The 12,626-nt window shown below is 36.2% G+C and overlaps 1 protein-coding gene across 2 annotated transcripts in view; it reads left to right on the top strand.

Moving 5' to 3' along the window:
• ANO4 (anoctamin 4) overlaps window positions 1-12,626 on the top strand; it is a 93,490-nt gene that overhangs the window by 45,085 nt on the left and 35,779 nt on the right. For both annotated transcript variants that reach the window (XM_087968165.1, XM_087968166.1), the window contains 3 exons: window positions 3,914-4,014; window positions 7,537-7,581; window positions 10,180-10,311. In XM_087968165.1, the coding sequence (XP_087824291.1) occupies window positions 3,914-4,014; window positions 7,537-7,581; window positions 10,180-10,311 (278 nt within the window). The remainder of the gene's footprint in view (window positions 1-3,913; window positions 4,015-7,536; window positions 7,582-10,179; window positions 10,312-12,626) is intronic.

Here is a 12,626-nt window from a genome sequence, read left to right on the forward strand (position 1 = left end):
GGAATTGGTGCATAGAAGGTTTTCCTCTTGTTTAATGTGATAATTGGTGCATTCAGTCTTTATCTGGTGGCATAAATTTTTGTATCGGCTTTTGAAGTTGGCAACGTGACCATATTTGTTTTTCCGCCAGAGTGATCTCTTTTTGGATTGAAGTTTCCTTATTGTTATGGGTAATCTGTTGTTGTTGGTACATATAGTTTGATGACTCTTTTGACTTCAAGTAAAAATATGTTGTAATGGTCTTCAACAATATTGCATCCAGTGAATAGAGATTGCCAATCAAGGGATGTGAGATCGTTGTCTATGAAATTATAGTTGCCTTTTTTAAAGTTATAATTGGGGTTTACGTCATTGTGATGATTTTTGTGTGGGCGTATGTTGAGACAAAAGTCAATCAACGACGACACCATTAAAGCCAACATCTTTAACACATTCTTCGGCTCAGTATTTGTAAACAGCAATGGATCATGCCCAGTATTTCCTAGCCGTACCACAGATAACAACAATGATCTAATACATATCGATTTCACAGAAGACAATGTTGAAAAATCACTACGCAATCTAAAACCATCTCTATCTATTGGACCGGATGGAATATGTGCCTACTTCTTAAGAAAGCTATCCACTGCCATAGCCAAACCTCTAAGCATAATCTTTGAAAAATCTTTCAGGACCACCTCCTTGCCTAACCTATGGTCACAAGCCACAGTCATCCCCATCTTCAAAAAGGGAGACCCAAGCCTAGTTGAAAATTACAGGCCAATCTCCTTATGCTGCGTCACCTGTAAAGTCATGGAATCAATTATTAACCAATCCATCATCCTCCACTTAGAGACAAACAACCTACTCTCCAATAAACAATTTGGTTTCAGAAAAAAACTATCCTGTAATCTGCAACTCTTACACTGCAAAAACATATGGACGACACAACTCGACCAGGGCAAAGCAATAGACGCAATCTACATAGACTTCTGTAAAGCCTTTGATTCAGTGGTACACGACAAACTACTCCTAAAAATAAAATCCTATGGTATCTCTGGACAACTGAATAACTGGATAGAAGCATTCCTGTCAAACAGACAACAAATGGTCAAAATCGGGAGCGTCCTATCAAATCCAGTACCTGTCAATAGTGGTGTCCCCCAGGGCAGTGTTCTAGGACCAACTCTCTTCATACTCTACATAAACGACCTCTGTGATCATATTAAGAGCAATTGCGTTCTCTTCGCTGATGATGTAAAGCTGTTCAATACCACAGACAATACTGCTACCCTACAAAAAGATCTTGACTATGTATCTGAATGGTCAAACAAATGGCAACTTCAAATCTCAACAAATAAGTGCTCTGTCTTACATATTGGCAAAAAAAAATCAGAAAATAAAATACAAGCTGAATAGTCAAGATCTTGTTGATGACCCAAGCTCTGTAAAGGACCTTGGAATACTCACCTCTAATGATCTAAGTGCTAGAGCACACTGCAACTACATAGCCAAAAAGGCATTAAGAGTTGTTAACCTAATCCACGTAGCTTTTTCTCTGGTAATATCACACTACTAACCAGAGCATAGAAAACATTTGCTAGACCAATACTCGAATACAGTTCATCAGTCTGGAACCCTCATTACGTATCTGATATTAGCACAATTGAGAAAGTCCAGAAATATTTCACAAGAAGAGTTCTCCACTCTTCTACTCGTTGTAGAATACCTTATGCCACCAGACTTGAAATTCTAGAACTAGAAAACCTTGAATTACGCCGTCTTCGGTCTGACTCAAGCATGGTATATAAAATCATACATTGCAATGTCCTACCTGTCAATGAATACTTCAGCTTCAACCATAACAACACAAGAGCACACAATAGATACAAACTCAAAGTAAACTGCACCAAACTTGATTGCAGGAAATACGACTTCAGCAATAGAGTGGTCAATGTCTGAAATACTCTACCCGACTCTGTAGTCTCTTCCCCAAACCCCAAAAACTTTAACCTTAGACTGTCTACTATTGACCTCACCCCTTTCCTAAGAGGTCTGTAGGGGGCGTGCATAAGCGCACCAACGTGCCTACCGTCCCTGTCCTATTGTTTCTCTTATTCTTTTATTTTTTCTTATATGTACCCATTTCATGTATTCACAACCATGTATACACTTATACTTATTATCTTGTAAACAATTGGCAAATCAAATCAAATCAAATCAAATAAATAAATAAATAAATAAATAAATAAGTAAGTAAGTAAATAAATAAATAAATAAATAAATAAATAGATAAATAAATAAATAAATATTGTGGTCACTGTTGGAAAAGGGTTCTTTAGTTTGTATTCCGTAAATTAAATTCAAACTATTGCAGAAGATGAGATGGAGGCAGTTGTTAAGTCTAGCATTGTTGGTTACCAGTTGTTCCAGTCCCAGATTTGTAACAGCATTGTAGAAGGTTGCATGTATGGGTTCAGTTGTACATTCGTTTAGGGTCCAGTTAATATGAGGTAGATTGAAGTCACCAAGAAAGATAAAAGCATGTGGGCAGGATGTTGCCCATGTTAGTAGTGAATTTAGCTTGTTTACATGTTCAATGTCATAATCAGGTGCTCTGTAACATAGTAAGAATCGAAATGTGATATTTAAGGATAGTTCACAGATGATGGTCTCAGGAAGAGCAAGCTCCTGGGTAACTTGGATGTTTTTTAGATGTAAGGACTTTTTATAGAAGATAGCAACACCACCTCCTCTACGAATTTCACGATCTGATCGGTAAACATGATAGTCTCTTACCGTGGTAATAGAGTCAGGGAGAGATGCATTGAGCCATGTTTCACAGACAAATATGAGGTCGAATTTAGCCATATTTAGTAAGAGGAGAAATTCAGGTATTTTATTCACAAGGCTTCTTGTATTGAGAAGCTTGCATTTAAGGCCAGCAGTAGTTGGAATTGAGGTAGTTAGGTGTAATATGCACTTTATACTGAATCAAGGAACACTAACTTGATGGTTTTGTGTTTTGCTTTGTAAAAATTTTATGTAAGGCTTATGGCTATTAATGAATATTCCTATAACTGGATGATAACTAGATAATTCAATAGTAAATCTGATCAGTTGAAAAGCAATTATAATTTTGATCAGTTTTTCTTGTTCCAGTTGACTTGGAACAAATGCAAAGGAAGTTAGTATGCCTAAGAGTTAATGGACTCGATGCTTTATGAAGCACCTTTGAAAAATGTTTCATACAAACTTCCATCACAAACGTATGTAATATGTAATAATTTCAATAGTGTTCTGCAATCAAGCTATGAAAGAATTGTGAATTCACAAGTTGGAAACCACAAAAACATTTGTACTATGCTAAAACTGATTTACAAGCATCATCACAAACTCTCCAGTATTCTACAACTTGCAACTCTAACCTTGCAGAAAGGCAGTTCTGAATGGGATTTTCATATATTTCATTAATGAGTCTGTGAATGAAACACATGAAACAGATTCGCCTTGGGTCTGAAATGACGATTCATATTTTGTGGCCTTCTACACTCTTAACTACCTAACCATTTATATTAAGAAAATATTTGAGAGTAATTTTTAAAATATTCTGTGATTTTTAAACTATATATCAATTTTTTCATTCAGTTTATTTTGAGAATATTTACTTTCAAAATATCCTGTTTAATTTTTATAAGTCATCATATTCCTAGTTTCTAAATGGTTTATACACTAAAACAAACCTTTTCCTTGTTCAGACCTTTCCTTGTGCTTTGGAATAATTGATCCTATTAGTAACAGCTAAATGGTATTACCCATCAGAAAAAAGCATCAGAAGAATAAGGAGATTCCCAAGGTTTGCAGAGGTTTTAAATGAGAAAATTAACAATTTTTACATGTAGGGATTTAATTTATTATCTTTTATCTGTTGCAGTCATCTTTATCAAACAGTGATATCATCTTTGTGAAGTTCCATGCCCCTTGGGAAGTCCTGGGAAAATTTGCAGAACTTATGAATGTAAGAATGCCTTTCAGGTAGGTTTAATTACAATCATGGAGAATTTAACATGAACATGAAGTTGAAGTGATTATGATTCAGTTGAAATAATTATAGTTCTGCTGCAATTTTGATCCAATTGGTTTTGACTTTGACTCAATATGATATATTCTGCAGTGCTGCTAGTTTCATGGAGCATTCTGCCCTTTAGCCCCTTCATTATTAGAGCCCAAATCATGCCCTGCTGTTTTTTAAAGGGACCTCTGCAAAATCAGTGAAAGGAAACAAACTTCCAAGCGCCTGTCTGTCAGAACCATCTGGCATATTTAATGGCTATGATGAGCTATGATGTAACTTGCGTTATTAGAAACAAAGTTCACCTAAACATTCAAGAATTCAGATGGGAGGTATTAACTATTTATTGCTTATTGAAGAAGAATTGTTAAAATGTGATGTGATAATAATACTCAATTAACAATATATCATTATGACAATTTTGATATATTTAACTATATTTTTTCTAAAATTAAATATATTACAAGAATTGTAATTGAGTAAAATTGATTCCTATATTGTTAGAAATGTGGTTTTGCAAGATACATTTGGCATATGTTACATTAGCATAAAGCAGTTAATAGTGACATAACATAACACATAACTTAGTTCATCTGTCACCTCTATAGATTTATATGTTCTAAAAGACATTTGTTTAATTTAAATTTTACAAAGGGTACTATACATAAACAAAAATTAAATTCTTACTATGTAAATTTTTCAATTGAATTTTGTTCTAAATAGGTATTAATATGCAGAGCTAATTTCAAAGGCACGATTTTTTAAAATTTTAATTCCCTTCTGTAAACATACAATGTTGGAATTAAAACTGTAATGATTTCATTACAGTTTTAATTCCAACATTGTATGTTTACAGAAGGGAATTTTCATTGTAAGCTGTAAACTTAATTCTAAAAAAGTTTGGGTAATAAAGTGTGTGTGTCTATAAGTTTAATGCTAGCATTCTGTTTCCAACATTATTTAACAAAAAGGGAAATGATTTGAAAAGAATGATGAATATGTTTTGGAAAATTTATGAAAAAAATATGAAGGTGAAGTCCATTTTCTACTGCTTTTTCTCTTGATAATTCAGTTGCTGAATGATGGTGCATATATTCATGAATATGGGCATATACGGTCCCTATGGGACACTAAGTTCCCTTAGTTTAGTTCTATCAAGTTCCCCAAATGATAAGATCTTTATGATACAACACTAGATTAGAAAAGCCAAGTAATGTGTTGAAATTGAACAGGCCCAACAAATATGAGACACCTCTACATAATCTTGTTCTCCAATTGGTTTTGTTCTGCATAATTGTTCTCCTGCGTAGGACCTACTGAAATAGCTATCATCTCATATTATTGTAGCGAATTTCATAAATGAATTGGGCGTTGGTAGAAGTTACCCTGAACGCCCTTTTTATCTATGCTGCGAGAGAGCCCAGGATAGGTTGACTCCTTCCTATGACGTCATTTAGCTGAGTCTGTACTAAGATATAAAAGCCAGCCCCCGGAAGAGACTCCAGCTTTGGCAAAGATACTTGACAGACTGAAAGGTGTCTCTGAAAGCACAAATGAATACAGAAATATGACTTACCCTGTCTGGACGAATCAAGGGAGGGGCTGGGCTCTCTCGCAGCAAAGATAGAAAGGGCGTTCAAGGTAACTTCTACCAACACCCATTCTCCTCCATGCTGCATCGAGAGCCCAGGATGGGACATACCAAAGCTTGCATGTCCACGGGTGGGGCCTCGTCCGGCTCATCACACTGACTGTTGAACCACTCGTTGAAGCACCCATCTGCCGAAGGCTGCAGTTGCCGAGGCAGAGGCATCCAGACAGTAGTATCTGATGAAAGGAGACGGAGATGTCCACGTGGCCGCACGACAGATCTCCTCCAAGGGTGCTTGGGTCGCCCAGGCAGCCGAAGTGGCCGCGTTTCTGGTAGAGTGCGCCATCAGACCTCGAGGAACCGGAAGGGCTGCAGCTTTGTAGGCCTTCTCAATGCAAGATCTGACCCACCTGCTAATAGTAGGAGAAGAGGCCTTGTGCCCCAAGTGAGAAGGGAAAAGGAAACAAAATGGCTCCAGATTAAATTCAGTACATTAAATTTCATCTCAATTTTCTTAACAATACTTCCCTTAAAGCAGTGAGGCAATTTTTTAAAGCTTAAGATCTATTGTTAATATAGTGGGACCACTACCAATTTTATAGCTCTGTTTTTATTTTTAATTAAATCTTAATTGAGCAGAATTCTATATCACCTGAAATAAAAAAACTGTATTGCCCCACTGTAGATCTCTAACTCCAGTAGTTTTAGAACTATTACTAGTAATAATGCAAGAGACACAACTTGTATGAGATATAGATAGCTGGTGGTTCATAACAGAAATGTTTTTAAATGACTTTTTTTCCTGAGTGATTTTTCCACTGGACTTTATTCTTATTTTTAATAAATGTATCAATACACCCTGTCATCATCTTTCAACTCTAACTCCAAAATGCATCCATGGCAACAAACATTTACCCACTTGATAGGACAATCCTGTCTCACTGCAAGGCAATTAATCAAAATTAAGTGTTGGCCTAGAATAAATTAAAGCACAATGAGCAAACCAGACGGCAATTTTGAGTTGAAGGAAGCAGGCAACACGACTTTGAAAGGGGAGCAAAAAGATATGCCCAGGGGTTGCATTGCGGGGAGTAGGGGGAGAGGGGAGAGTACAAAGCAATGTCCTTGATTTGTGCCCTCAATATGGTTGCTGGCCATATGGTCACTGGGCAAGGTGGCAGTGTAAATAAGCCCCTACTATATTGCTTTTTGCTCTTGATTGAGTTAACTTAAGCCCATAACATCACAAAATAACATCATGTGTTATTTTCTCTTCAGAACAAAAAAAATGCTAATGCTAGTTTGAATTAGTAACATTGTCCCATGATCTCTTACATCACATTCCTAATGGAGGATGCAAAAGTCATTCTAATTAATATAATCTCATACTCACATCACAAATATAGGAAATATAAAAATTGGTAGGGAGAACAATATTAAATGCCACAATATCATACTATTGTGCATGAATGTAATCTTTTCAAAACTGCATCACTGGCACCAACGTCACCTGATTATGTATTGCATGTATAACTATAACAATTTTATTTTATATTCTCATGTTTAAAGCATTTTATTATCAACATAAAAGCTTAGCATTTTATTTCATTTCAGGTTTTCCATGATTCATTGAACAAAAAATGCTTCAAGGTGCATGACTTAATTGGAAAAAAAGAAAGTAATGATCATGCATGCATGTATACACACATACAGAAAAAGTGAGAAAGAGAGGTTAAGGATGTTTTTGATGGTTCTAATTGTTAATCCCTTTTTAGTTTCTTCTTCCACCTCTTACAGGATTCTATCTTCAATCTCCTTTCCTTCCTTGCTAGTTCATACTGTAACTGATGATCGGTTTTCTTCTCGACTGGCTTCATTTTTGCTGTTCTTCCAGGAGAAAAATCTATTACCTGCATCGACGCTACAAGATCCTGAACAAGTTAGTGGGTTTTGTTTTATCTTTTGGGAATTCAGTTTAATCAAAAAGTTAAATCATAGAAGAAAAATCTAAACTGGGTTTTAAGCAAACCACAGGTTGTTAAGCAGTCACATGCTTGTTAGGCAAACCTATTTTCCCTCATTAACTTTGCTTGTTGGAACCCAGTTGGGAAAGCCACAAATAGTGATCACATGACCCCAGGAAACTGCAATTGTTATAAATACATGCTGGCTGCCATGCACTGAAATTGTAATCATATGACTGTGGGAATGCCATCATAAGTGCAAGGAGTGGTCATAAGTCACTTTTTCAATGCCATCATAACTTCGAACAGTTGGTAAATAAATGGTCATAAGGCAAGGACTATCTGTAATTTTTGTATCCTGCTTTTCCAAAATCCAACTTTCACTTAAATGGCTTGTCACAGGGAATACAGTTGCTTGCAATGCTCAGATCTTTATAGGAAGAGAGTAGGTTTAGGAGTTACTTGCTTTTTCTTCCACCTGGTTCCTAAGATAAAATGGAGCTGTTGTATCTGCTTTCCGCATTTAGCAAAAAAAACACCTCCCATCATGCATCTTAAATGTGTTATTTTGTTCCTTCCCCTAAGAAGCCAAGGTTTTATGATTAAAAGCATAATAGATAAAAGTATAACATTTTGAAATAAATAAATAAACTGCTAAAGAATTGTACCTCATAGAGTCTCTGAATATATGATCAGCCCAAACAAGACACATACTTGGTTGTAAAATAAGTTATGATGAAAGTAAATATATTTCACAGAGTATTCTCCAAATGTTAATTTGAAATATTCTACAAAAGGATGATAAATAAAAATAAAGATAGGACATTTCAGCTAGGAATAGATATTCAGACAATAACAAGAATGTTCTAGATTTTGTTATTTTTCACCTTTAACCAGATTATATGCCACTGATATTAATGCCATTATTTTTCAGTACAATGTAACAAGAAAACAAAACCAAATATTAACATTAACATAATATGGTTATTTATTTTCTATAGTCATCCTTCTCAACCAAGTGACTCTGGGTGGCTTATAGTTCTAAAACAATAAAATATTTAAATATAAAAATGTAAAAACAACCCAAAACTAAATATATGACAGCTGCGATAATTAATCAATTAACAGTAAAGCCAAGAAATGGGGCCTTTAACATATTCAGAGCCCCAGACCATGGTTACAGAGCCAAGTTTATAAAGCCTTACAGAAGGCCAACAGGGCTGGGGCCATTCTAATCTCCAAAAGGAGAATATTTGATTAAGCAGGGTCTACAAAAGAAAATGCCTGTCCTCTGATCCCTGTCAGCCAATACTCTGGTGGGATCTTCTGGACCAAATTGAATGGGTAGAGATTCTTGGAAAAAGTCTCAGGTAATCCGATCCCAAGCCATGTAGTTCATGTTGCCTAGGTATGCTATTTGTACAGTTGCAAACTTGATTGAACAATACAGTATATAAATGACTGACTACTCTTCTAATAACTGTTTTGCTTTTATTAAAAACATACTCAGAATTTTGGGAGTGGGAATGGAAAACCAGTGTGCATGACATCTTCTGACAGTTGATACATAAAACTCAGCATTTGGTGTCTATCTTTATATTGATACATCCAGGAAGTTTTCTTGGTAGTGATTTGGGATTGTTTTCTTCCACATTTTTCCTTCCTAGACTAGCCTATTATTCTCAATTTCTTATTCAAATACTTACCATACATTATCCTGATTAGCTTTTCATAATCACCTAGCTGGATCAAAACAAGTACTATTGAAACAAACTAAGATAGCAGTGCTTTTTTAAAAGCTGTCTTTGTGACACATGATTAGGAAGAAAATGGCAGCAAAATAATTTTCCTAAAGTTCTGCTGCCAGAACCTTTCATAATGATTCTAGGAAGTTTTTATTGTATTTTATGCAGTTTTTCAGATAAGATTACATTTTTAATCAGAGTTAAACCTTTGGAAAATGAAATTGCTAATAAATGGTCTGTATTGAAATCTTGTGCTAAAAATTAATGGAGAAAGCATCCTGAAATTATTGCCATAGTGCAGGGCTGTCAAACTTGCAGCCCACAGGCTGGATGCATCACATGCTGGCCACACCCCCACCCAGTTTAGCGAAGGGAAAAAAAGATCCGATATGTCATGTAACGCTGCCATGATGAGGCAAGTTTTGACACCCCTGCCATAGCATCTTATTTGCTACAAGCTCTTGCTACCTTTTTGAACTGAGACACTTAAGAGGAAGATAAATCTAAATGCTTCATTCCTTTGCTTTTCCTTTTCAAAATCTTTGTCAAAGCAAAGACATGATTCTAAGAGATGTATCTGAAAAATCCTCCATGCTACCGATTGCGAAACAAGCTGGATTTACAGTTATTTTATATATAGATTGTATACACACACAGGTATTGTTTAGTCATGTCAGAGTTAATTGCCCAGGGTTAATTGTGATTAATGTCTGAAAAATTATTGCATTTAATATCCCTTGCATCCATAATGTTTATGTATAGAAAGTGCTTATTTCCACTTAAATGTATTGGTATCATTAGGTTTGCCTTTCCTTTCATCTCCTGCAGAATTGAGAAGCAATTAAGCAGGTTTCGAGGATGGTTACCTAGAAAGCCAATGAGTCTGGACAAGGAAAGGCTGCCAGGTTTGGAAGAAAATGACTGCTACACGGCTCCATTCAGTCAACAAAGGATTCATCAGTGAGTTTTATTAAAAAAAGGCAAATGTGAAGGGGGAAATATTTATATTTACGTGAAAAATGGGATATAATGGTTGAGAATTTTTCAAATGCTGAATTCTGAATCCTCCTTAACATATACTAAAAAAAAGTCCACTCATCTTTTACCATCTAAGTATTTTCTGGGTGCATAATAGCTAAATGAAAACACTAGGCTAGCAATGTATTTAGTTCTGTTTTTTCATTACTCTTTGATCCAACTTCTCCATATAAAATATACCCTATGCAGCATATTATATAACATCAATACACAAATTATGAAGTAAAGACCAAAACATTAAAATAAAAAGCTGAAATAGCTGATCTACTTAAATGCTTATAATTTTCTGCATATAATTCATAATTCAAATCTATATTTTACAAAGCACCTTATATAAAAAATTAACAGCAATAACAAATGCATTTATGGATTTCCATCATATCTGTCAAAGAAACAAATAGCTTTCTGACATAAAGAGGTCCTTAACTTGATCAAAATATATATCTTATTCCATTTTATAAAAACATTTACTCTTCTATCTCCTCTAAAAATAAAAAGTTGGAGAATTAGTGTATAGTACAGTGGTTGGGATTTCAGTCTAGGCCTATAGAGATCAAGGATCAAGTTTACCATCAGCCTCAGAAACTCACATTTGTCCAGAGTTGACATCATTATTATTTTACCAATATTTAGAACGTACATAAATGGAAAATGAAAAAAAAATAGTGCATGAATTAATTGTAGCAAATAAATATTGTTTGAAAGAAAATAGATGTTTTAATATGAAAAATAAATTTTGAAATATCTTTGGAAATTTCATGTTGAATTCTACACTAACCATTACCACCACAATAGGAAAAGAAAATGAAAACCTAGTTAAACACCTTTCTGGTCCATACAGTACATGGGTGATATTTTTAAAACTGGCTATTTTTATTTGATATAATGCCCTATATATCTTAGTGTTCTAAAAGAATTATAGCGAAGTAAAACAGGTTCAATCTAACTTTGCATGTCTTGCAGTAAATAAAAATGTATTGCCTAAATTTTCTTACAGGAAATCAGTACATTTGACCCACATCTGTGGTTTTTAGTCTAGAACATTTCCAATCTAGATAAATAAAAATTAATTAATTGACTGATTTATTGCCGGCTACAGTCAAAGCTATTCTTTATATGACTGTCTGCTGCATATCTGTTCTGCTTTTTTATGTCACATTGAGAGCACTTTCAGATATCTAAACTGTTGTGAATCAATAAAAGTAACTAAGCCCAAATGCAAAGCAGGTTTTGAAAGCCTGCGCACTTGATTGGTCCTTAAACAACGAACAAGGATTGGTCCATAACAAACCCCTGATTGGCCATTTTTAGGACACTTCTTATTGGTTATTAGTGAACTTGATGCACTTATTATTGGTTAATAGGGTAGCAGCCAACCCTATAAAAGGGTTACTGCTGCCCATAGCCTTGCTCTGTTCTGTTCTATCTACTGTTATTAAAGAGTTGAAGTCACTGGTCAGATGTCTGGTCTCCATTATTCTCCAAACTTAACACTGGCGACGAGGATGGGATACGGAGACCGAAGAGCTGACTGATCTACAGAACAACCAACAGAGCACGTGGTCGAACACGCACTATCAATGGCAACATGGCCAGCGGTGCCGTACCACCCGCTCCATTCGACCCAGAAACCGAAGACTGGGAGTCGTACATGGATAGGTTCCAGATGTTTCTGGAGACCAACAATTTGAAAGACGCAACAACCAGCAAAAAAAGAGCTATATTTCTAACCCACTGCGGGCCTACCGTGTTTAAAATGGCAAAATCACTTGCCAAGCCAGCCGAAGTAAAAGCGGTGGACTGGGACGTCCTCGAGCCTTTGCTACGGGCCCACTACGCGCCCACCGTGCCAACCTTAGTCAGAAGACACGAATATTACCAGAGGGACCAGCGGAAAGGCGAAAGCCTTGCCAACTACGTCGCAGACCTCTGCAACCTTGGCGGCCTCTGCAGATTCTCTGACTTAGAAGAAGCCCTCCGAGACCGCCTAGTTCTGGGCCTAGAAGACGGCACGATCCAGAGCAAAATCATGGCTAAGGGGGACATCAGCCTCACCGATGCCCTTAAAGAAGCCACTGCAGCGGAGGCGACCAAAAAGTCGGCAGCCCGAATGCGCCGCACCAGCGCACCGCTACGTCAACTCGCCAAAGATACCTCGCCTCGCTCAGAGAGACACCCGGTATCGACTCACCACGAAGACCTTGAATCCCCATCAGAAAGCGATGAGGAAGAGGTCA

The sequence above is a fragment of the Notechis scutatus genome, chromosome 6, assembly GCF_049901735.1.
Source record: "Notechis scutatus isolate UNSWTSFEM ecotype Mainland chromosome 6, rNotScu1.2, whole genome shotgun sequence".
Taxonomy (NCBI): Eukaryota; Metazoa; Chordata; class Lepidosauria; order Squamata; family Elapidae; genus Notechis; species Notechis scutatus.